The sequence below is a fragment of the Phodopus roborovskii genome, unplaced genomic scaffold, assembly GCF_943737965.1.
Source record: "Phodopus roborovskii unplaced genomic scaffold, PHOROB, whole genome shotgun sequence".
NCBI lineage: Eukaryota > Metazoa > Chordata > Mammalia > Rodentia > Cricetidae > Phodopus > Phodopus roborovskii.
The window spans coordinates 53691555-53712916 of NW_026126480.1; the positions used below are offsets into that span (position 1 = coordinate 53691555).

At 53.1% G+C, this 21362-nt stretch overlaps 2 protein-coding genes across 4 annotated transcripts in view; one reads left to right on the forward strand and one right to left on the reverse strand.

The window, feature by feature from the left end:
- Pc (pyruvate carboxylase) overlaps positions 1-21362 on the forward strand; it is an 87382-nt gene that overhangs the window by 60333 nt on the left and 5687 nt on the right. For 2 of the 3 annotated variants that reach the window (XM_051193578.1, XM_051193577.1), the window contains 9 exons: positions 7328-7463; positions 7586-7770; positions 7947-8112; positions 8227-8372; positions 8509-8626; positions 8848-8999; positions 10179-10297; positions 12879-13041; positions 14972-15154. In XM_051193578.1, coding sequence (XP_051049535.1) covers positions 7328-7463; positions 7586-7770; positions 7947-8112; positions 8227-8372; positions 8509-8626; positions 8848-8999; positions 10179-10297; positions 12879-13041; positions 14972-15154 — 1368 coding nt within the window. Of the gene's footprint in view, positions 1-2228; positions 2350-7327; positions 7464-7585; positions 7771-7946; positions 8113-8226; positions 8373-8508; positions 8627-8847; positions 9000-10178; positions 10298-12878; positions 13042-14971; positions 15155-21362 lie in introns of those variants that run through there. The other variant, XM_051193579.1, reaches the window with a different exon arrangement.
- Lrfn4 (leucine rich repeat and fibronectin type III domain containing 4) lies at positions 16950-20957 on the reverse strand. The gene is made up of 4 exons (XM_051193580.1): positions 20109-20957; positions 18317-19675; positions 17211-17843; positions 16950-17170 (listed from the first exon to the last, which is right to left on the reverse strand). The coding sequence occupies exons 2-3, from the start codon at positions 19663-19665 to the stop codon at positions 17282-17284; spliced, it is 1911 nt and encodes a 636-aa protein (XP_051049537.1). The 5' UTR covers positions 19666-19675; positions 20109-20957; the 3' UTR covers positions 16950-17170; positions 17211-17281.

Genomic DNA, 21362 nt, shown 5'->3' on the forward strand with positions numbered 1-21362 from the left:
GGTCAGGAATTCTTTTGTTTTACATAGTACGTTTTCTAGTTTGGATGTGTTTGGTGCTTAAGTGCCTGTCACCTGTGTTTCTGTTAAAGGTCACAGCTCAGTTCCATACTTGGGACTTAATCCCTATCAGGTCAGAGCTCCTGTTCTGGAGGGAAGCATTAATGTTGGACTCAAACGTGGCTGATGTTGGTTAACCCTGAAGTGCCCAATTACTGATCTGTGAAGGAGCCTCTTAAGGAGTGGGCCCCTTGGAATCACCTGCTGGCACTGGGAGCTTGGCATTTGCTTCACACTGTAGAATCCACTCAGGCAGCACAACAGACCTAATGCCTGTGATGTCAGGCCCTTTGCCCTGCCTCATCCAGCATTTTGTTGTAGGCACCATCCCAGCTCCCGACTTTCTGTTGGAAGGGAAATGCTGAGTTCATAGATCCAGTATTGGAGAAAACTGGAGCAGTCAGTGATAGGTGAAAGTCTCCATGAGCTGCCTTGAGATGGGAGAAACAGGTGCTCCAGACGCTCCTTGCTTTTTTGTGGCTCATTCTTGCTCTAGAGGAGTTATTTACACATCCCCAGTGACAGTCACAGCAGTCTGACTTCCCTGTTCCTAATGCACAACCTGAGACCAAGAAAGGATCTGTCAGCCAGCATTTGCAGAAAACAGCAAACAGGCCTCTTCAGGCTGCTGGCTCTCTGAGGAGGAACATGGGGTGAAGGGTGGGTCTTTAGGGAGTAGTGGGTTGTTTGTCCGTTTTTTGTCATCTCCCCCCATCTCTGTGGGCAAGAAAGGAGTTCTGCTGTGTGTCATTCAAAACAAGCAAGACGGTGTGGTGTCCCCGAGGCATGTGCCCTGGGACAGTTGCTGTGCCTGCAGGGTCTGAGAGTGTCTCTCCCACGAAGGAGGAAAGGTTTCTTCTTTTCTGGAAGCTTCAGACTTAGAGAAAAGTCCAGGTACACTGCTGTCACTGAGTAGGAGGGCTTTCCTGCAGAGGATTTAAATCTGATTGGTTCTCAGTTACATTGTCAACCATGAGGACTTCATGATGACCATCCAAGTAAGTGCCGCCCCCCCCCCCCCCGACAGGGCACTCCGTGGGCTAAGTGGAAGCTGCCTTTCTTTCCCACTTCTCTATCCATGTCATCATTTGGAATGAGTGACAGGAGACATCCGGAACAGTGCTGTCCTGAAGGTCTATGTCTAGAACACCTTCTGAGACACGCTATTGTGAAGAAAGAGGCCGGTCACATCAGGGTGCCAGAGCTTGGGCTTGGACAGGTTGGGTCCCCATTAGTACCCAAAAGAGGAATTCTGGGGAACCTGGAGGGCATCTCACACCTCAGTGCCCACCCTAGGGCTTCTCACTACTACTCTAGGTGAATTCTGCTTCTCTCCTGCCTGACCCCCAAGCTTTATAACATCCCTAAGAACACAAGGTCCTGTCCCTTCAGCTTTGGGGGATGTGGTGGGCCTCAGGTGCAACTTGGTCAGCCTTGTTAGCTACTCTCTGGGACTATTTCAGACCCTCAAACTCAACACTCCAGTTAGCTGTCACATGGGTTTGTGAGGGCCTCTGATGGGACACTGTCCAGTGGATCCACAGCTGTTCTGCAGTGGTTGATCATGATTCTGAAAGACCCTGCTTGTAGGCCTGTGAGGGCAGTGGGAGTCCGTGAGGGCAAGGCTGGATTAGCAATGGAGATACTTCAGGAAGGAATAAGGTGGTGTGTTCTCTTTTCTGTATTGGCAGGGCCTTGCCTTGTGTCTAGCATTGTGTTGAAATAGGGGAGAGGCAGATTGGAGCAGAGGTCTCCTGTGACTGTAGTAGTGAACCAACCTTCAGGGCAATGTGACCCTTGCCCTCCCATCATGTCCAGGACAACCCCTCCTAAGCAGCCCTCCTAGGTACCACTCTACCCTCTGGTTGACATTTTTGTGCCTTGAACTTCAAGAGACAGTATGTCCTAAATCTACCACTTAAGTCTGCAGCTGCTTTCTAGCCTTAGAACACCTGTCTTGTAACCCTGCCCATCTGTGAGGGTCCAGGCACAGGCTTTAGTGCACTGCTCATCTACTTTCTGCATGACCCACTGCCCCGCCTCCCTAGCCTGGCCCTCCCAAGTAGCCAGTGGCCCAGGATGGCCTCAGGAGGGGCACCCCTGCCCCTGATTTCAGCCTTGGCTACAGCCCAGGCCTCCAGCAGCCTAGTGCTGGAGAACTTTGTATTCTGGGGCCAGTGACCTCAGGTGGAGCAGCTGCTGGCTGTGGGTCACCTACCACGTCCTCTGTGCTGGGACAGGGTGACTGTTCCGGAATAGGTGCAGCTCTTCAAATCTGACTCAAGTTCTGGGGTAGGTTTTTTTACGTTGACGAAAGAAAGCATACTGTGTGCCTGAGGACTGGATACTTTGTGGTGTGTGTATGTGTGTCTGTGTCTGTGTCTGTGTGTGTGTAAGGGCTAGATGTATAGTTTAGTCCTCCAGGAACCCACCTGCTGCTACCACACACCAATCTAAAGAAGTCTCTTTATCTGGAGAAGGGAATAGGGAACCTGTGTGGTGGAGAGTGGGGGTGGGGAGTAAGGGTACCAAAATGTCCTGCTTACTCATAGGATGAGAGTCAGGTGCTCAATGGCAGATGAAACCCATCAGGTGAGGGACAGGCAGGGCCTCCCCAGAAATAGCTTGAACCCTCCCTGGCGGTAGGCTGCTTGCCACAGATCGGATAAAATCCAGCGGGGCAGTACATGGGAAAACAAGTATGAAGGCTCATGCCCAGCTCTTGGGGACCCACCAACCTCATCTTGCTACCAGGGGGAAGCCCAGGAGCTCCCCTTGGCCTTTCGGCAAAGGTCTGCCTTCTCACTATGTTGCCCAGCCATGAGTTTGAGATTGTCCTCCTGCCTCATCCTCACAAGAACTGTGATTACAAGTACAGTTTAGAATGATTTTAAAATTTTCTTCTACACTTTTATTTTTGGTAATGAGTGGACATGAGTACCACAGTGTGTGGAGGCTCTCTCCCACCATGTGGGTTCCTGGGATTAAACTCAGCTCATTAGATTTGGCAACAAGCACTTTTACCAGCCAAGTTATCTTGCCAGCCCCATTTTCTTTTCTAAATATAAGTAATATTCCCCGGCCTGGGCCTGAGCCAGCAGCAGTCTGACCTGTTGTTGGCCTGGAACATATCTTGGAGTGGGCAGTCAAGATGACTTGTCTGAAGTGGAGAAATTAAGATGGGAGAAAACTGGTCCTGAAGGGGAAAACCTCTTCAGGCAGAGAACCCTGAACAGCAGGAGGAGTGTGTGGAAGGGCAGGGACACAAGGGTGTCCTTCCTAGAACAACCAACTGTCTGACAGTCCTGCTTTTATAATCCTGTGTGTCTCCAGACATTTAAGGCAAGCGATGATGGCTTCTCACTTGTGCTGGATGGTTAAGTGTAACTAGGATCCACTGATCCCTTTGTTTGTTTTTAAACTTATTCATTGATGCGTAAATTCCAGATGGCAGATGCTGACAGTACTCTCACCACTGATGACCATTGTGTTTGTAGCCTTGTGTCCCTACAGGAAAGCCAGTTTTAACCTGTAGTGAGGTTTGTCATGTTCTGAGGATACGTTTTTTGCAGTTTCTCATGTTTATTTTCATCTCTAATGTAGCAATGAAAAATAAATATAGTTATTATTTTAGAAAATAATGTGCGCCCATTGGATAAAATATGTGGATTTCTGCATATGGAAATACATAGGTACATAAAGGTGAAAATAAACACACTGCACCTATCTTAGCTTATGGCAGTGAGGTGGCCTACTGTCGCAATCTCACCAGTTGTCACCCTTGCTTCAGAAAAAGAAAACTTTGTAAGATGGTATAGTTTACCTTTCATTTCCTTAGCTTCCATTGCGTCATAAACACTTTCTATGAACACCCATGCAAAGCCGTCCTTGATGGATTTGTAATGTCCATCCAGGACCTCCAATTGGACTTTAAATCCCTTCTTGTTTACTCTTGTAGATGGTGTTGTTTTGAACACCTTCATACACACATCTCAGTCCCTGTTTCAGAAAATTGATATTCTGGATTCCTGGAGTAGAAATAACCCAGCCAAGGGACAGGAGACCTACATTTTAAAAATAATTTTAACTTTATATTTTGATATGTAACATATTTATATAACATACCTTGATCACATCCACCCCCTTCCACTCTCTTCACACCCTCCCAACACTTCCCCTCCTCCTTCACATGTGTTTGTAAGTATTCTAGAAGCTTTTGTTTAGTTTTAAAGCTAGGTTTAGTGGCCCACACCTATAATCCCAGCCCTTGGGATGTTGATGCAGGAGGATTGCACCGTAAATTCAAGTGGCCCTGGGCTCTATTAAAACAAGACCTGGTATCAAGAAATGAAGGAAACCATCATTTTGCATTGTATCCTAGAGTTTTGCACTGTAGCCCAGACTGGCCTTGAACTCTTGACTCGCCTTTCTCAGGCTCTACAGTGCTGAGATCATTCATTGTATCAGCTTGAAGGTGCTGGATAGATTCAACCAGGGCTTCCAGGGTCACTGGATAGTATTCTCAGCTAGGAATATTTTCCTTTATGAAGTTGTTGTGACCTCATGGGCAAGGGCAGCGCCTTGCTGTATTTCAGTATCTGGATATTTGGTAAGGGAAAGCCTCATGTGTTGGTCATTTTGTTGCTGTCAGAGCTTCTCCTAACCATTGACCAACAGCAAGATTGGGAAGTGAACATTGGCACCATACTGTGTAACTTACAGACCTTGTTTAAACTTTGTCAGTGGTCCGGTCCCTTTGTGCCCTTGTTGGCCATGGAAGTCCAGGGTCCAGTCAGCGTCTAGTTGTCTTTTCGGCTTCCTTTCATCTGAACTGATTCTGGAGTCCGTGTCTCATATGAGGTTTTACATGTTTATTTTTATTGTTGTTGTTGGGATCTTTTGTTTGGTTGTTTGTTTTGAGATGAGGTCTCTCACATAGTTCTGACTGTCCTGGAACTTGATCTGTAGATCAGGCTGACTTCAAGCTCACAGAAATCCACCTGCTTCTGCCTCCTGAGCAATTAAAGGTGCATGCTACAATGCCTGGCATCTTTCACATTTCTGAAGCAATGAAAATAGTTCTCTTTGGAAAAAGAGTGTCCCGCCATTGGACAAAATATGGGAAGTAGGCTTTAGTTAACCCTGGGTTGTATATCTGAAGCAGGGACCTGCAGGAATGTGGCTTGCATCTTGGTGGGTAACTTCAGGAGGCACCGACAGTGTCAGTTTGCTGTTGGTACTGGACTGTCATCTCCTAGTCAGTGAAGAGCTGTCACAGTCTGCCCACACTGTGGTTAGCATACCAATCCACCAATTCCTCTTTCCTCTCAGTTCAGTTATCCATGTCAAATTATGGTTCAAAAACATTAAATGGAAAATTCCAGAAATAAAGAAGCCATACGTTTTAGGTGGTATGCTGTTCTGGGTATGTAATGAAATCTTGACGCTTCCCACTTCCTCCCACCCAAACTGAAAATTATCCTTTTGTGCAGGATCTCCATGCTGTATTTGCTATCTGCTTGCTGATTGGTCAGTAGTGTCTCAGTCATCATTGACTACTGTGGAGCTGCTTGTGTCTAGATAACTAATATTCTACTTTAGTGGCCTCAAAACACAAGAGAAATGAGACTGGCAACTGAGATTTGCCAGGGGGAAGCTATCTGTTTTCAGTGAAGAGGTAAAAGTTCTTGAGTTACTGAGGAGAAAAATATATGCTGAGTTGCTAAGATCCCCAGGGAGACCTGAGATCACATTGGCATAGCTGTGTTGTAGCATTTGTTATGGTTCTATCTGATTATTAATTCCTGTTAATCTCTATTTGTAATTTCCAAGTTAAACTTTATTGTGGAACATAACATTTAAAAAACTATTCCAAAGCCAGGTGTTGGTGGCTCACACCTTTAATTCCTGCACTCGGGAAGCAGAGGCAGGTGGATTTCTGTGAGTTTGAGTCCAGCCTGGTCTACAGAGCTAGATCCAGGATGGGCTCCAAAGTAATACAGAGAGAGAAACCCTGTCTCTAAAAACAAAAACAAACATACAGACAAACAAAAAAATTACTGCAGCCAGATGTGGTAGTGCATTCTTGTAATCCCGGTGCTAAGGAGGCAGAGGCCTGAGGAACAGGTGTTCAAAATCATACTTGACTATTTATGGATTTTTAGGCTAGCCTGGGATACTCTTGAGTATCTGGGAAGTCTTGAGTGGAGAGGCCAGATGCAGACTTGGGCCCTGCTGTCTTTTGCTTCTTTCCTGGGCCTGGATGTCTCTCCTTTCCCTCTCTACCTCATTCCCTCATCCTTCTCTCCCTTCTTCCCACCTCTGTAGCTTTTTTTTTTTTTTTAAATTTGTTGTTGTTATTGAGAGAATGGGCGTAGAATCATACTATAGTTCAAGCTGTTCTGGAACTTACTACTTATCCAAGGATAGCCTCAACCAACCCCAGCAATCCTCCTGCCTCAGCTTTCTGAATAGATGAGATGTGGTGAACCACCACATCTAGCTGTGTCTTTATAAAAGGAGTGGTCAACTATGAAACCGTATTATGTTGCTGTATAATACACAATGCCGGACTTCCTGTCTCAGCCAGTGTACAGTTCAGTGGCTTAAGTCTGTCCCCAGCCATTCCACCATCATCTACAAAGCTCTTTTCATGTTACAGACCTGAAACTTTGTGCATATTAAATACAGCTCCCTGCCTACCTCAGCTTAGAACAATGCCCTCTCTCCGTTTTTCCTCAGCCTGTTGCACCATTGTAACCACTCTAGGACCTACTGTCAGTGGAATCCCAAAGCATGTGTCTCTGTGACCAGCCTCTTGACTTGTCCTTTGTGGTTGTCATGAATATTTTACTTGGTATCCTTCAGTAGAAGGAAGGTCCAGGCCTCTGTTTGAAGAAAGCTGTGTTTTAGCTGAGAGCCAAGGACACCTCCTGAGATAGCAGGCTGACAAGATCAACACATGGAAGAAGTCCATAGTGGATGTTGGTGGGGAACAGAGGAGTGAGCCTGGGTCCAGAACAATTGAGATGCGTACCAGGCAGGGCCACTCTAGCCTTTGAGATGTAATCCTTGTACTATGAGGCTATTAAGCTGAGCAGAGCCCCACTGGATTAGGTTTGCTTACTCTCCAGAAACCCACCACAAATGGAATTGGAGATGGCACCGTCTCCTTTGTGGTCTTCTGAGGGTTAGGGTGCCCCTGTCTTTCTGGATGTGGGGTGCTCAGTGCCTAGCCTGCTCTAACTGGACTCTGATTGCCCCTCCTCAGATGCTGAAGTTTCAAACAGTTCGAGGGGGCCTGAGGCTCCTGGGTGTCCGCCGTTCCTCCACTGCCCCAGTTGCCTCCCCAAATGTCAGACGACTCGAGTACAAGCCCATTAAGAAGGTCATGGTGGCCAACAGAGGTGAGTACTACCAGTATTCAGGGCCCAGGCAAGCCTGGTCTGGCCTCCTCACTCTGCCTGCCTGTCTCCTTTGTGTTTTTCGCTGGACCCAGGAGTCTAACTGCTCACCCTGCTTGTCCTAGGTGAGATTGCCATCCGAGTGTTTCGTGCCTGCACAGAGCTGGGCATCCGAACAGTGGCTGTCTACTCAGAGCAGGACACAGGCCAGATGCATCGGCAGAAAGCTGATGAAGCCTACCTTATTGGTCGTGGCTTGGCACCCGTGCAGGCCTACCTGCACATCCCAGACATCATCAAGGTGGCCAAGGTAGAATCAACTTGGCCTAGGAGATGCCAGAGTCTCCTGAGGCTTGGCAAGATCCTGTGCTGTGGCCTGCACCCACACCCACCAGCAGCATGTGTGTAGGGGGTGGAGGTAGAGCCCAGCACAGCAGGAAAAGGAGAAAGAGGAAGGCACACAGGTGATTCTCTTACCACTTACAGGAGAATGGTGTAGATGCTGTGCACCCTGGCTATGGATTCCTCTCAGAGCGAGCAGACTTTGCTCAGGCCTGCCAGGATGCTGGAGTCCGGTTCATTGGGCCAAGTCCAGAGGTGGTCCGCAAGATGGGAGACAAGGTGGAGGCCCGGGCCATTGCCATCGCTGCAGGTGACACACAACTCCTCCTGGGGCTAGTAGAGAGGGGCCAGTGTAAGTTTGTTTCCCTGACAAGATATAGCAGAGATTTGTCCCATTATAGAGACCCCTGTACCCTCTCAACAGGTGTCCCAGTGGTCCCTGGCACTGATGCCCCCATCAATTCCCTGCATGAGGCACACGAATTCTCCAACACCTATGGCTTCCCCATTATCTTCAAGGCTGCCTACGGAGGTGGGGGCCGTGGCATGAGGGTTGTGCACAGCTATGAGGTGAGCAGGGCAGCACATATATGCTAAGGGCAGGTGCCAGGCAGGCATCCCGTGGTGGGTTCTGTGAACTGTGCAGAGGTGGCCACAGAGGGTACACAGTGGTCCCATGTCTGCCTGGCCTTGCCTGCACTCCTAGGAGCTGGAAGAGAATTACACCCGAGCCTACTCTGAGGCCTTGGCGGCCTTTGGGAATGGGGCACTGTTTGTGGAGAAGTTTATTGAGAAGCCACGGCACATCGAGGTGCAGATCCTGGGTGAGTAGGGAGTTGTGTGAAACAGGAGAAGCCTAGATCTCCCTCAGTTACAACAGCAACCTTTGGGACAGCCTTTCCAGGGACCATACCCTGGAAAGGGGCCTGGGACAGAGCAAGAGTCAGGTGGCCAAGTAGCCACAGTGCCTAAAGGGGCCAGGGGGCATGTAGGAGGAGGAACTTGAATTCTAGCAAAGGCTGAATCTGGTTTCTTGTATGCTCAGGGGACCAGTATGGGAACATCCTGCACTTGTATGAGCGTGACTGCTCCATCCAGCGGCGGCACCAGAAGGTGGTAGAGATCGCTCCTGCTGCCCACCTGGACCCCCAACTTCGTTCACGCCTCACCAGTGACTCTGTCAAACTTGCCAAGCAGGTGAGGACATGCTCCTGTGGACATGCGTCCAATTTTGAAAACTTTCTGGGTACCTCTCTCTGTCCAGATTTTCTCATGCCTTAGAGGTGTAGGCATTCCCTGCTGAAGGAAGGAGGAAGGCCCTGCAGGGAGGGAAGGGTGCAGACATCTCAAGGCTGGAAGCAGGGCTTGTCACCCTCAGTGATAGCAGAGGTGCCTGTCCCCAAGAGAAGGTGTGCTGGCCATTCCTTCTACTCTTGCTATACAGACTAACTTTTCCTGGTCACTGTAAAGAGAATGAGAGTCCCTGGATTCTGGCAGAGTTATGGAATGTCCTCGTCACTGGCCCCTAACCTCTCCCTCACCAAGGTGTCTCTGCCAGTCTCTGCTTGGCTGGTGGAGTAGATTCTGGGTGTGGAGGTGGGAGCTGCGTCCATAAGCAATGACCTGCCCCAGTCTGGCTTGGGAACACTGGCCATGGCAACAGGCCAGTCTTCCCCGCTTAAACTCCCCATCTCCACGAGTGTCCCCTTGTCCCAGGTTTGAGCCCCATGGCCTCCAGCTGTAGCCAGTCAGGGTTCAGGACAGTGGGAACAGGGTGGTTCTGAGACAAGGCTCAGCAATGTAAGCAGAGGTGCTGTCAAGGACTGGGAGAGCTGGGGTTGCCTCAGAGGAGCAACCTCACCTTGGCCTTACTCTGTTCTTTTGGCCAATGCCATTAATCATTCCAGCTCAGAGTCTAGGGAGTGGGTGTGTTATTCTGAAAGGACCAGAAGTGGAATGGAAGAGGGTTGCATCACAAGTGGTGCCCTTGAGGTGATGGCCTGAATGAGGATGCTGGTCCGAGATGGCAGCAGAGTGGCCAGGGAAAAAGGAAAGCCCTCCTATAGTGGAGAAGTGGGCTGGGAGGCCTAGGACTGCAGGAGGGAGGAGGCAGCTTCGAAAGCAACATTGAAGGTCTAGGGTGGGGGGGGGGGGTGTCTTCACCTGGACTTGGCTGGGTGTGGCCTGGACTTAGTGGAGCCTTGAGCCTGTAGGGGTGGAGGTATATGGCGGGCTCCTGGGTGCTGGCCAGTGCAGGAGAGCTGATGGTAGGTGGCTGGATTGCCACAAGCTGTTGTTGCAGAACCTGTGTGGTGGGCAGGCTTGGGTAGCACAGTCCTGACCCGGGGAACCTCTACTTACCGGCCACCCCTGCAGGTGGGATACGAGAACGCAGGCACTGTGGAGTTCCTGGTGGACAAGCATGGAAAGCACTACTTCATCGAGGTCAATTCCCGCCTGCAGGTGGAGCACACCGTCACTGAGGAGATCACAGAGTGAGCATGGGGCTTCCGGCTGGGGCAGGGTGGGAAAGGGGCTCTGGGAGACATCAGCTGAGGCTCATTTGCTCTCACTTTAGTGGACCTAGGGACTTCACTAAAAGAATTTTTATGAGGGTTTTATGTAGTTATTGTAAAAAAAAAAATTGACACAAAATAAAAACAACCCAGAGCTTACCCACCCTCACAATGAAGATGCTAGGTACTACCAGGCATTCCATGGGGCCTTCCTGGCTGTATTTGTGAGGAAGGGACCTATCATTCATTTTATAGATGAATAATCCAAGGCTTAGTGAGGTTAAGAGAATTACACAAGTCCACATGGTGAACTCAGTCTTTCTAGCCTTGCCTTCAGTTCTGTGACATTCTGTATGCTTAAGTATAGCCTTTAAGTATTTTTTCCATCTTTGTTTATATATAGTTTTATGCCAATTAGACATTTATATAGACTTTGTGAGCCATGTGTATGCAGTGCCCGTGGAGACCAGAAGAGGGCAGAGGTCCCTCAGGACTGGAGCTGTAAGTACTAGGTGTGTGCTGAGAATGGAACTCGGGTCCTATGGAAGAGCAGCCAGTGCTCTTAGCTGCCAAGTCATCTCTCCAGCCCCTTAGATAGATTTATTTATTTTATTTTTATATGTATGTGTTTGCCTACATGTATGTATGGTCACCACAAGTGTGCCATTGCCTACAGAGACCAGAAGAGGGCATTTGGTTCTCTAGAACTGGAGCTACGGAGGGTTGTGAGCTGCCATGTGGGTGTTAAGAATCAAACCCGTGTCCTCAGCAAGGGCAGCCAGTGCTCTTAGCTGCTGAGCCGTCTCTCCACCCCCTAGAATTTTTATTCTCCTTTAAAACTTGCTATTTGGCCAGACATGGTGGCTTACACTTTTAATCTTCAGCAGAGGCAGGCATATGTGGATAACCTGACCTACATAGTGATTTTAAGGACAGCATGGACTATGTAGAGGAGACCCTGTCTCAAAACAAAACAAAATGTCAACAACAAAAATCTTATTTGCTGAAGGCATTTCCCAGTCCATTATTCTCGTGAATACTTTTAGTGGCTGTAGACTGTTCCATTATCTGTACATGTAATAATTCTGCCATCTTGTTTTATGTTGGACAATGTACTGTTCTGGCTTTTGTGGTTGAGGGTGTGTCTGTTAACATCTGCCCAAATGGGAAGCCATGGCTTCCTAGAAAATTTGTACTAGAGTATTGTTCCACAAGCTTTGGGTACAGACTCAGAAAATTTATTTTTATAAACTCTCAAAATAGTTTTTATTATTCCAGGATACATACTTTGAGCCATTTAAGTATTAACCCTTGGCATTGAACCAGTCCACCTTACCATGGAACATTCCTGATCTAGTTTTCTCCTTGGCCCACTTAAAACTAATGATCTTGTTGCCTGGTAGCTGCCTTTGCCTAGTACATATCCAGAAGCCCACAGATTGCTGGCTCACTGGAGTCACAGTGATACTCCAGCCATGTTCCCTGGTCTGTGCCTTGGTGCTGCTCTGCCAAGGACTTGCTTGCTCAGGTGTCAGAGTCCCCAGATCTTGAGCCATGTGCAGACTGGGCTAGCTGTTGCCTCTCTGACCCTCAAGCTCCTCTGATGGGGGACTACTACCATGGAGATCTAGCATGCAAGCAGTGTCTGTGGCCTGCAGAGTGGGTGCCAAGGTGACCATCATTATCACTCTGCTTTCACAGGTGACATGGAGTATGGAGGACAGTCTACCAGTAGAATTCTGGCCATGAGCCTCAGAAACAATACATTAAACCTGGAGGGCTTTTAGTAACAGCTTTTGCCTGGATTTGATACCATCCTAGAGTGTGGCCATTGCTCAGGCTAGGTTCACACTACCGTGCAAACATGGAGAGTCTTCTGCTCTGCATGTGCCTGGGGAACATAGTGTCCTGACCGTGTCTACCCTTGCAAGGCTCCAACTAATGTAGTTCCTTGTTTTTGTTTGGCTTTTGGTTCTGTTTTGCTGTTCTTATTTTTATTTACTTATTTGGTTTTTAGATGGGGTCTCCTGAGGCCCATACACTGGCCTCAAGCTTGTTGTATAGCAAGGGTGACCTAAGACTTCTTATCTGCCTGCCTCTACCTATCAATTCTGAGATTATAGACATATACCAACACACCTGGCCTTGCGATTCTCGTTTTGCAGCCTGACCTCCTTGCACACAGAGTGTACCCCCCATGCTCTAAGGATGGATGTTCCCACCCTGTGATTGTAACCTCTGCTTATACTCCCAACCTTGGTGTCACATGGAAGCAGGAGTTGCAGACCTTAGGGCAGGGGCAGGCAGACAGGGTGTTGGAAGAGGCCATCAGGAGGGTGAAGGGCAGGTAGATATCTGTCTTCTAGAAGTTTCATAAGGGGCTGTTTTCTCCCAATGCTCTGGGGCAAGCAGGGCAAGCTGTAGGACCACCAGGTAAGTGACCCTAGGATGCTTAGGCTAAGAGGAGGGTGCAGTAGCATTGGCCTGTGTGGGTCACAGAGCCCCCTCCTCTCTGCTTCACCTCATTCTCCTCCCTCCCTGGTGTCCTCCTCATTTGCAGTGTAGACCTGGTCCATGCTCAGATCCATGTGTGTGAGGGCCGGAGCCTGCCTGACCTGGGCCTGCGGCAGGAGAACATCCGCATCAATGGCTGTGCCATTCAGTGTCGAGTCACCACTGAGGACCCTGCACGTAGCTTCCAGCCTGACACTGGCCGCATTGAGGTAGGTGACAAAGTGTGACACCAGCTTCAGCCTGGGTTGACATTCTTCACAGCCTCTCCATGATGCCCAGGTTATCACCCAGAGGTCCAGGTGCAGCTGCTTAGAGCACATGGGAGTGCTCTAGGAATATCCTAGGGTGAATGAAGGGCATTCCATGGGAAGTTAGCAGGAAGCTAGCAGATCACCTAGGAATGGGGGCAGACCAGCTTAGGGGACAGCTGTGGCCCCCAGATGTGAAGCCTTGGCCCTGATGCTCTGCTGATCCCTACTCTGCCTTCTGTCAGGGATGATGGGTGGCTGGCAAGGCAGAACCTTGTGGGGAGCAAAGGATTGGGGTCCCTGTGGCAGGGTGAGTCAAGCAGAAGGCCCTTTGGGAGTGAGCAAGAGTTCAGAGGGCAGGACTGAGGGATGGAGAAGTCACCTCAACTATGTCTGTTTTCCCCATCAGGGTTGGAGCCTTTGGGCTCAGCTACCTGTCCCTTGCATTCCTTGTCTATGGCTCCAGCCTGCTCCCTCCTGCTGCATGTCTACTCCTCCTGCAGCACAGTCTCCTGGTCAGGGGATGCAGGGCACCAGAGGCACTCAGGGTTGGCACTGGTGTCCAGGGCAGCAATGATGAGCATGAGCCAGACTCCAGATCTGTAAGAGTGTCCAAAAGTAGTATGGTTGAGTATGGGGCAGCAGCGGGATGCTAGGTCGGTCCTGATGGCCCGAGAGCCCAAGGGCCACCACAGATGACTACCCGTGCTCATTCTAAGTCCCCAGGTGGAGTAGCCTGGTGCTGCCTTATCTATAGCCCTGGCTCTTTTGCCCTTGTCTGGGAAGGGGCTGCGGGGCTTCTCCACCTCCACCTCCGTGGCCAGGGGCTAGCTTTAGAGCCGGTCACCACAAGGTATTTTTAGCCGGTGGTTCCTGCACACAGCAGAGTGTCCACCCTTAAATATTGCATGAAGTTCTTTATTGAACACAGCTTGTGCCCTTAGCAGCTGAAGGGTTATACTGAGGGTGTCCCCAGGCCAGTCAGTTCCTCTGGCCTTACCTCCCTCAACTTCTCTGTGACCCTCAGCTCCCCCACCTGCCCCATACCTGTCCTGAGCATTCACCTGTGTGTGCAAGTGTAGTTACCCAGACACCCCAACCCCATCTGTGTCTGACATTCCCTCTTGCTTGCTTCTCTTGTGTTTCCTGATGAGTTTGGGTGTTTCCTTCACTTTGTTTCATCTCCACATCTCCTTCCTTTCTCTCTGCCCTTCCTCCCACCTTCCCTTCCCCCTCTACATTACAAATAAAAACAAACAAACCAAGCTGGGTGTGGTGGTGCACACCTGTGACTTTAGCAGTCACCATTCAGAAGGCTAAGGCAGAAGAGTGAGTCATCATGAGTTCAAGGCCAGCCTAGGCTACATTTTAAGTTCAGGCTGGCCTTGACTACTCAGTGGTGTCTCAAAAAACAAAGCAACCATAGCCTTACTTGGTCAGCCTGCCCATGGTCCTGTGGTTTGTCTGTCCCAGGGTTGTTAGGTCAGGGTCTTTAACTGCTTCGTCCCCAGTGAGCAGCTGGTAATGGGCATTGCATGTTGCTCCTGAAATGATGGTGGACACAGAATGGGTCTGCAAGGAGGGAGGGTGGTCAGGCAGTGATGGAAGGTGGGTAGGATCTGGCCCCTTCCTCATGGGTTGCTGATTGGGCTGTGCATGAACTAGGAACCTTGTGGGGCATTTCCTCCTGTCCCCTTGTTGCAACACAAGAGCGAATTCACGGACACAGAAGGGCTGTGGCCTGGTCTCTTGGTGTAAGTGGAAGGAAACCTGACAGGTCAAGGATGGGCTCTCTGGGTACCCTTGAGCTCAGCCCTCTGGGGGCCATGGGAGCCCAGTTTATCCCAGTTTCCCTTCCAGGCTGCTGACTTGGGCTTCCTTCTGGTTACAGGTTTTCCGGAGTGGTGAGGGCATGGGCATCCGCCTGGACAATGCCTCTGCCTTCCAGGGGGCTGTCATATCACCCCACTATGACTCTCTGCTTGTCAAAGTCATCGCCCATGGCAAAGACCACCCCACGGCTGCTACCAAGATGAGCAGAGCCCTGGCTGAGTTCCGTGTCCGAGGTGTAAAGGTGAGAGTTTATGCCTTCCCCTGCCTTTGCCCACAGTGGCTCCATTTGGTTACAAATCACCAAACGGCAGGTGTGCTGTTTGCATTGCCCTTGCCTTGCTTTTACTGAGGTGGCTCTTAGTCTCAGTGGCATAGTAATCTCTCCTAGCTTTTCTCAGACTGCTGGTGCCAGGATCCTGCTGGGTCGCTGTGTAAGCATGGATCCCTGGGCAAGAGCTCTAGCCCTGATGGATGAGGTCAGACCCTCTGCCAGTTCCCAGCTCTCCTGTCCTGGCATCTGGAGTGGCAGGTGCTTCAGAGTAGCCAAAAAACATGAGAGACAAGGCTCTAGCCATAGTGGCTGCCTGACACTGACAGCAAGGGCCTTGAGGTATTCCTTTCCTCCTTGTTGGGCTCTGTGTGTAACTGGTCTCTGCAGCTAGAGAAATTCACAGCTGAGAAATGCTGTACTATCCTTTGAAGCCAGCACCTGCTCACGTTTCCTGTGGAGCACTTGGGTATGATAGGCTTAGGCCCCAGGCCCTGTTGAACTCTCCTCCCTCCTCTCCCAGAAGCTCCTTACAGGGTATTCTAGCCATGTGGGCAGTGCAAGGTGCTGACCTCCTATTCTTTGTGACCACCTCCAGCCCTTAATTGCTGTTAAAGTTAGGTGGCTCATGGACCCACTGTGACATTGCTGTCCCCAAAATGTCTAGTCATTTTTTTCACTGTTCACAGTCCTATCAGTGATATAGCGGGCTCAAAGACCCTTTTGAAAGTCTTGTGGGAAGAACAGTTGTTCTGAGCCTGTCCTGTAGGGTGGGGCAGAGCAGCCTATCTCCCCCAGCCCATCTTTGGAGGGGCCAGTGTTTTCCTAGATGCCAGGGTCTGCATTCTGCTGTTCAGAGCCTGTGGGCTGTTGAGGTCCATGTTGCCCTGGGGGCAGAGGAATGCTGTAAAACCAGCTCCTTGCTCTGGGGCCTGTCTTTCCTGTGACTGATGAGGGAAGGATGTGGGGTATACACTGTGCTGTCCTCAGGTTTGGGGTTGTGCCCTGATACCTCTGCTTATCTTTTCCACCCTTAGTGCCAGGTACCCTGAGCCACACAACCGTCCTATATCCCAGTGGGCTCAAGATCCCAGCATCCTCTCCCAAGGGTGAGAACAGGGACAGCAGGATGCATGACCACAGGAACAGCAGCAGGATTTGGGCCTGTGTCTGTCCCCTTCCTACATACACATCTCCCATCTTTTGCATAGTTCCCTCAAGGGCCTTAAACCAGGATTTCTCCAGGTCATGTCTAGGTATGTTTTGGTGCTAGGAGGCTGGGTGTGTGTAAGCTTGGCTGCATGCTGTAGACACATAGTAGAATGCTCTTTAGGCTGCCTGGCCGGTCAGGGATGCCAGCGTCTACTTCCGCACTTCCATTTAGCATGCAGGTGCCCATGCAGGACCCATCTGAACAGTTATCAATTATCAACAACAGGTCATGGGGCCCAGCCAGGCATCACCCTACCCAGCAGGAAAAAGCCAGCTTTCCAGGAAAGCCCAACATATAGCTGTATATCTTAGAACAATCGGGTAGTGACATCTCACACAGAGCCTTCCCAGTAGTTCTGGACTAATGCCTGCCTTCTGGCAGGACCAGCAGATACCAGCTCTTGACTATTGCCCTAAGCTTCTCCTGCAGGCTGGCTGTGAGTCTTGGGCTATGAGGACCACTCTGCTGGGCATCTGTATTGATTGGTCTGTGTGCTCTAACAGCCTGCCTCCCTCCTTCCCAGGGACCAAGTAGAATGACATCAAAGACCTACACTGAAGTGTCCCCAACAATTTTATTATAAATAGAAACAAGACTCCCTCTTGGTGGCTGCAGCCCCTGCCTTGGTGGCTCTGAGCACCTGTTGGTGGGACCTGTCCCTTTAGTCTGGAGGCCAAAACCAAGGAAAGGGCTTGCTGTCCCACCAAGTACTTGGGGAGCCTGAGGTACTGAGGATAAAAAGCAGAGTGGGGTCCAGGGCCGTGCTGCCCACGCAGGCTGGGTGCTGCCCACGCAGGCTGGGTGCTGCCCACGCAGGCTGGGTGCTGCCCCCTGGGCCCAAGAGTGGCACTGCTCCTTCCTCGGCACAGGAGAGGCCGCCCTTCCTGTCACACCACACTCTCCTCCAGCCGCTCTGTACTGCCCCCCACACCCCGGCACCCAGCTCCCAGCAGCCCCCCATGTACAGAGTGACTCCGCCGGGCCCAGGCTCCTCCCAGGCGCCTGGCATACCCATAGCACCCACCAGTGTCTCCCAGGTCCAGGGAACAACTGCGCTGGGGACGGGGTGGAGGGCTCCGTGGTGGGTGGCTTTTGGGCATGGGGCTGGTGCCACCATTGGTCTGAGATTGGACATGGCTGAGTTTGAGAGGGAGGCGGCCATTCCCAGCTCCCCGGCCCCGAACCAGCAAGGCCACAGTGAAGACCAGTAAGGCGGCCACCAGGACCCCCCCAACTGCCACAGTCAGGGTCCCGCCCAGCACATGGGCCTGTAGTGCATGGCACAGGGGTGTGGCTGGTAGCGTAGAGAAGTGGGCACAGCCCAGCAGTCTGGTGGCTGTGAGATCGGAAGGCCCAGCAGCGGGTGACAGGGCCAGCAGGCAGAGGTCGTAGTCAGCACCAGGAACCAGGTGCTTCAGCAGGAAGTGGTGGCTGGAGGCTGGTACAATCCTGCAGGCAAGGGCAGGTGGTCAGAGCCCCAGAGTGGGCACAGCCCCCATTCCCATCTCTCATGTCTGCCCTAGACAGCCCTCAGGCCTGTGCTCCCTTAGGGCAGAGACGACTGGATAGTGTCAGGGCACAGATGGGTGTGTGCACTGACACAGGCCTCAGGCAAATAGAGTTGGGGCAGGGTGGCACCAAGCAGAGACAGAGATACCCTGGGGGGGGGCAGGTGCTTCAGCAGACACCCAAGTGCCATTACTGATGGTCAGGAATGCTGATGCACACACCACACCCGAACAACTTACAAAGCAGCTGGCCCCTTCCTCTGCCCCAGGCAGTCGGCCTAGCTGCTCCAAGAGTTTAGAAGCAGAGGAGCAAGCACAGGCCTGAGGGGGAACAGGCAGGACTTGGGGATACAGGGTCAGCAGGGAGGCAGTGAACAAAGTGGGCTGAAGGGCACGGGCAGGGCCCATCCTCACCGGTAGATGAGGGTCTCGTCCTCGCTGCTGTTGTACTGGATTTGAAACATCCACACTGGGTCAGCTGGCCGCCCTGGGCCCCAGCTCACCAGGCCAGAGGTGGCAGTCACCTCCGTCACTTGCACGACTGGTTCAGACTCTAAAGTCCCCTCGCCCTCGGCAGCAGTTCTAGCAGAAGCAGCGATGTCCGAGGGTCCAGGACGGCCCCCCTCAGAACTGGTGTTCCCACCATGGGGCAAGGCCAACACCCGGAGCTCCACTCGGGCGGTGGCCTCACCGGCAGGGTTAGTGGCAATGCAGGTATAGGCTCCTGCGTCTCCAGCGCCTGTCACCCCAATCTCTAGGGTCCCATTGGGGAAAGCCCAGGCTCGGGAAGAGTTGCCAACCAGACGGTCATCAGGGCCTACCCAGTGCATGGTGGGCACAGGGTCACCAAGGGCCCTGCACCGTAGCGTGGCCCGCTGGCCCTCTAGCACCCATAGGCGCTGTGTGTGGCGGGCAATCAGTGGAGGCTCACAGGAGAACTCTCCCTCAGGCACTGCCCAGAAGTAGCGGCCTGCCAGGGCCGGTGGAGAAGCGCAGGTTTCCAGGTCATCGGGCCGGGCCAGCCGCCGCAGCCACAGCAGCTCACAGTTGCAGTGCAGCGGGTTCCCGCTGAAGCTCAGCACCAGGGGGGAAGGTGAGGCTTCAGCATCCCGTCCTCGGGAGAAGAGTGGATCAGGTGCCAGTGTGGCCAGGCGGTTGGAGGTGAGGTCAAGGCGGGAGAGCTGGCTAAGCTGGGCAAAGACACCGGGGGGTAGTGCATCGATGAGGTTATGGTCCAGGTTAAGGGTATGCAGGGCAGGCATGGCACCTATGCCGGCCCAGGGAACCTGCCGGAGATTGTTATAGGACACATCCAGGTCCTCGAGACTGTCGAGGAAGTCATCAAAGGCCCCTGGCGCAATGCGTCCCAGCTGATTGCCACTGAGAATGAGGTGCTGCAGGTTGACAGGGCCCCGTAGGCTGCTGCTGCCTAGCTCCACCAGCCTGTTGCCATCCAGATGCAAGGAGCGCAGGCTCTCCAGGTCCCCAAAGGAGCGGGCCCCGATGCGGGTGATGGCATTTCGAGACAACGTTAGGTCCACCAGCCCTGTCATGTTGCGGAAGTCAGGTGGTCCCAGGGCCTGGATGAAGTTGTCAGCCAGGCGCAGTTCAACTGTGCGCCGGTCCACGTTGGGTGGCACAAACAGCAGGCCTCGGTGGGCACAAAGGGTGCTGAGTGACTCCGACAAGTTCTGGCACACGCAGGGCAGCGGGCAAGCAGCGGCTCCACTGGCCAGCAGCAGCAATAGGAGTGGCGGGGCCATGGTGAGCGTCCTGTGGGAAAGGGCCACAGCCCCAGGCACAGGTGGGGCGAGGGCAAGTGCCCACTTGTGCCCAGGGCACGGTCCCAGGTGCTAGTTTCCAGAGTCTGGACCGGGGAAGAGTTGGGTAAGAGGCCCGGGGAGAAAAGATGCCTGGGCTGCAGGCTCAGGCCCCCCAGAGTAAAGGTCACATTTCCCAAGCAGCTGAAGAGAGTCCAGGTACCAGGGACAAGGTGAGGCATGAGGCAGGAAGTGGAGGAGGGCCAACAGCAGGGAGGGTCCCGGAACTTCCTTCAGGCATCCTCTGGAATGGCCAGCTCCCCCCCTCCCCCGTGCCTTCCCCTTCGTGGCTGAGGACCGCGTTCCCCCAAATCCCTGGCGTGGACTGGCTCCTCCCCGGGCGGGCCTCCCGCTGTAACCTGTCGGGGCGGGGGAGGGGGGCTCACCTGGTGTTCGTCGCTCAGGGGGCGCGGGCCGGCCTCCCCGAGGGCCCAGCCGGCCTCTGCCGACTCCAGGCCGCTCTCTCGCGGGGGGGAGGCCCAGCCCGCCAGCCGCGCGCCCTCCGGCCCATGGCGCTCGGGCCCTCGGCCCCAGCTCTCTCGGCTCCGGCACCTTTTCTCGGCGCCGTTCGCGGCGGCCGCGGCGGAGACGGGCAGGCGGGTGCACGCGGGCGGACACGCGCGCCGCGGACACGCACGTGGAGGGCGGGCCGGGAGGGGCACGGGGATTCACCCGGGCCCCAGCCCGGCTCCCGAGGTCACGGGGACACGCGGCCACTGCGGCGCCCACGGGTGGCACCCAGTCACGCCCGAGGCCCGGACGAGCCCGCCTCGCTACCCCGTGGTGCTGCCGCAGCGCACTCACCCTGGCACGGGCGCGCGCGCCCCTGGCCACCCTGGCGCCCAAGCATCCTGCACCGCTCAGGCGGGCGCCGCGGCTCTGCAGACAACCAGACAAAGCGCCAGCTCGAAGGCCCCTTCACCATCTCCCAGAGACGGGTCTTTGTCACATGTCTCTGTGCACCCTCCCCAACACGCCCACATATGCCCACACACCCACACGTCCCCGCACCCACGGGCAGGGCCGGGCGCAAACCCGCACAGTTGCTGGGACCCTCGCGTTCACAGACACACACTGAAGGTCACAACCGTTCTGCATCACCGAGTCACGTGAAGGATCCCCCCACAGGCCCGGGCCCTGGGGGGCTCGGGTGGCGCCCCCAGCAGGGCTTCTGCGGGTGGGGCCTGAGGGCTCAGCCACGGGACTGGCGTCGCGCCCCGCCCCACCGCGCCCCTCCCTCCCTCCTCTGCTCGGTCTCCCTCCCGCCCTGCCCAGCGCTCGCCAGCCAACCGGCCTCCGCCTCCAGCCCGATTGGTCTGTGCTTCGCGGCTTCCCAGAAGGCTGGCGGTGGCACGCTGTTTGAAGCTGTGCGTCAGTGGCCTCTCCGTGTCGCTGCTCCGCCCCCCCTTCCCCACGCTCCCGCAGGCCCTCTTAGGAAGCATGGCCTGAACGGTCTAAGATATGTGTGAGATGGCCTCAGAGCCGCTCTCGGATAAGAGTGCTGATGATTCAGAATCGCGCTTCTTGTTTATCTCCACCATCAGGAGTGGTTCACGTACTTGGCACGGGAAGTTGTCGCTTCCTACGGGGCATCTCTGCATCTAGGCTACCTGGGCCCCTTCTGCATTTTCCTCTCCCGC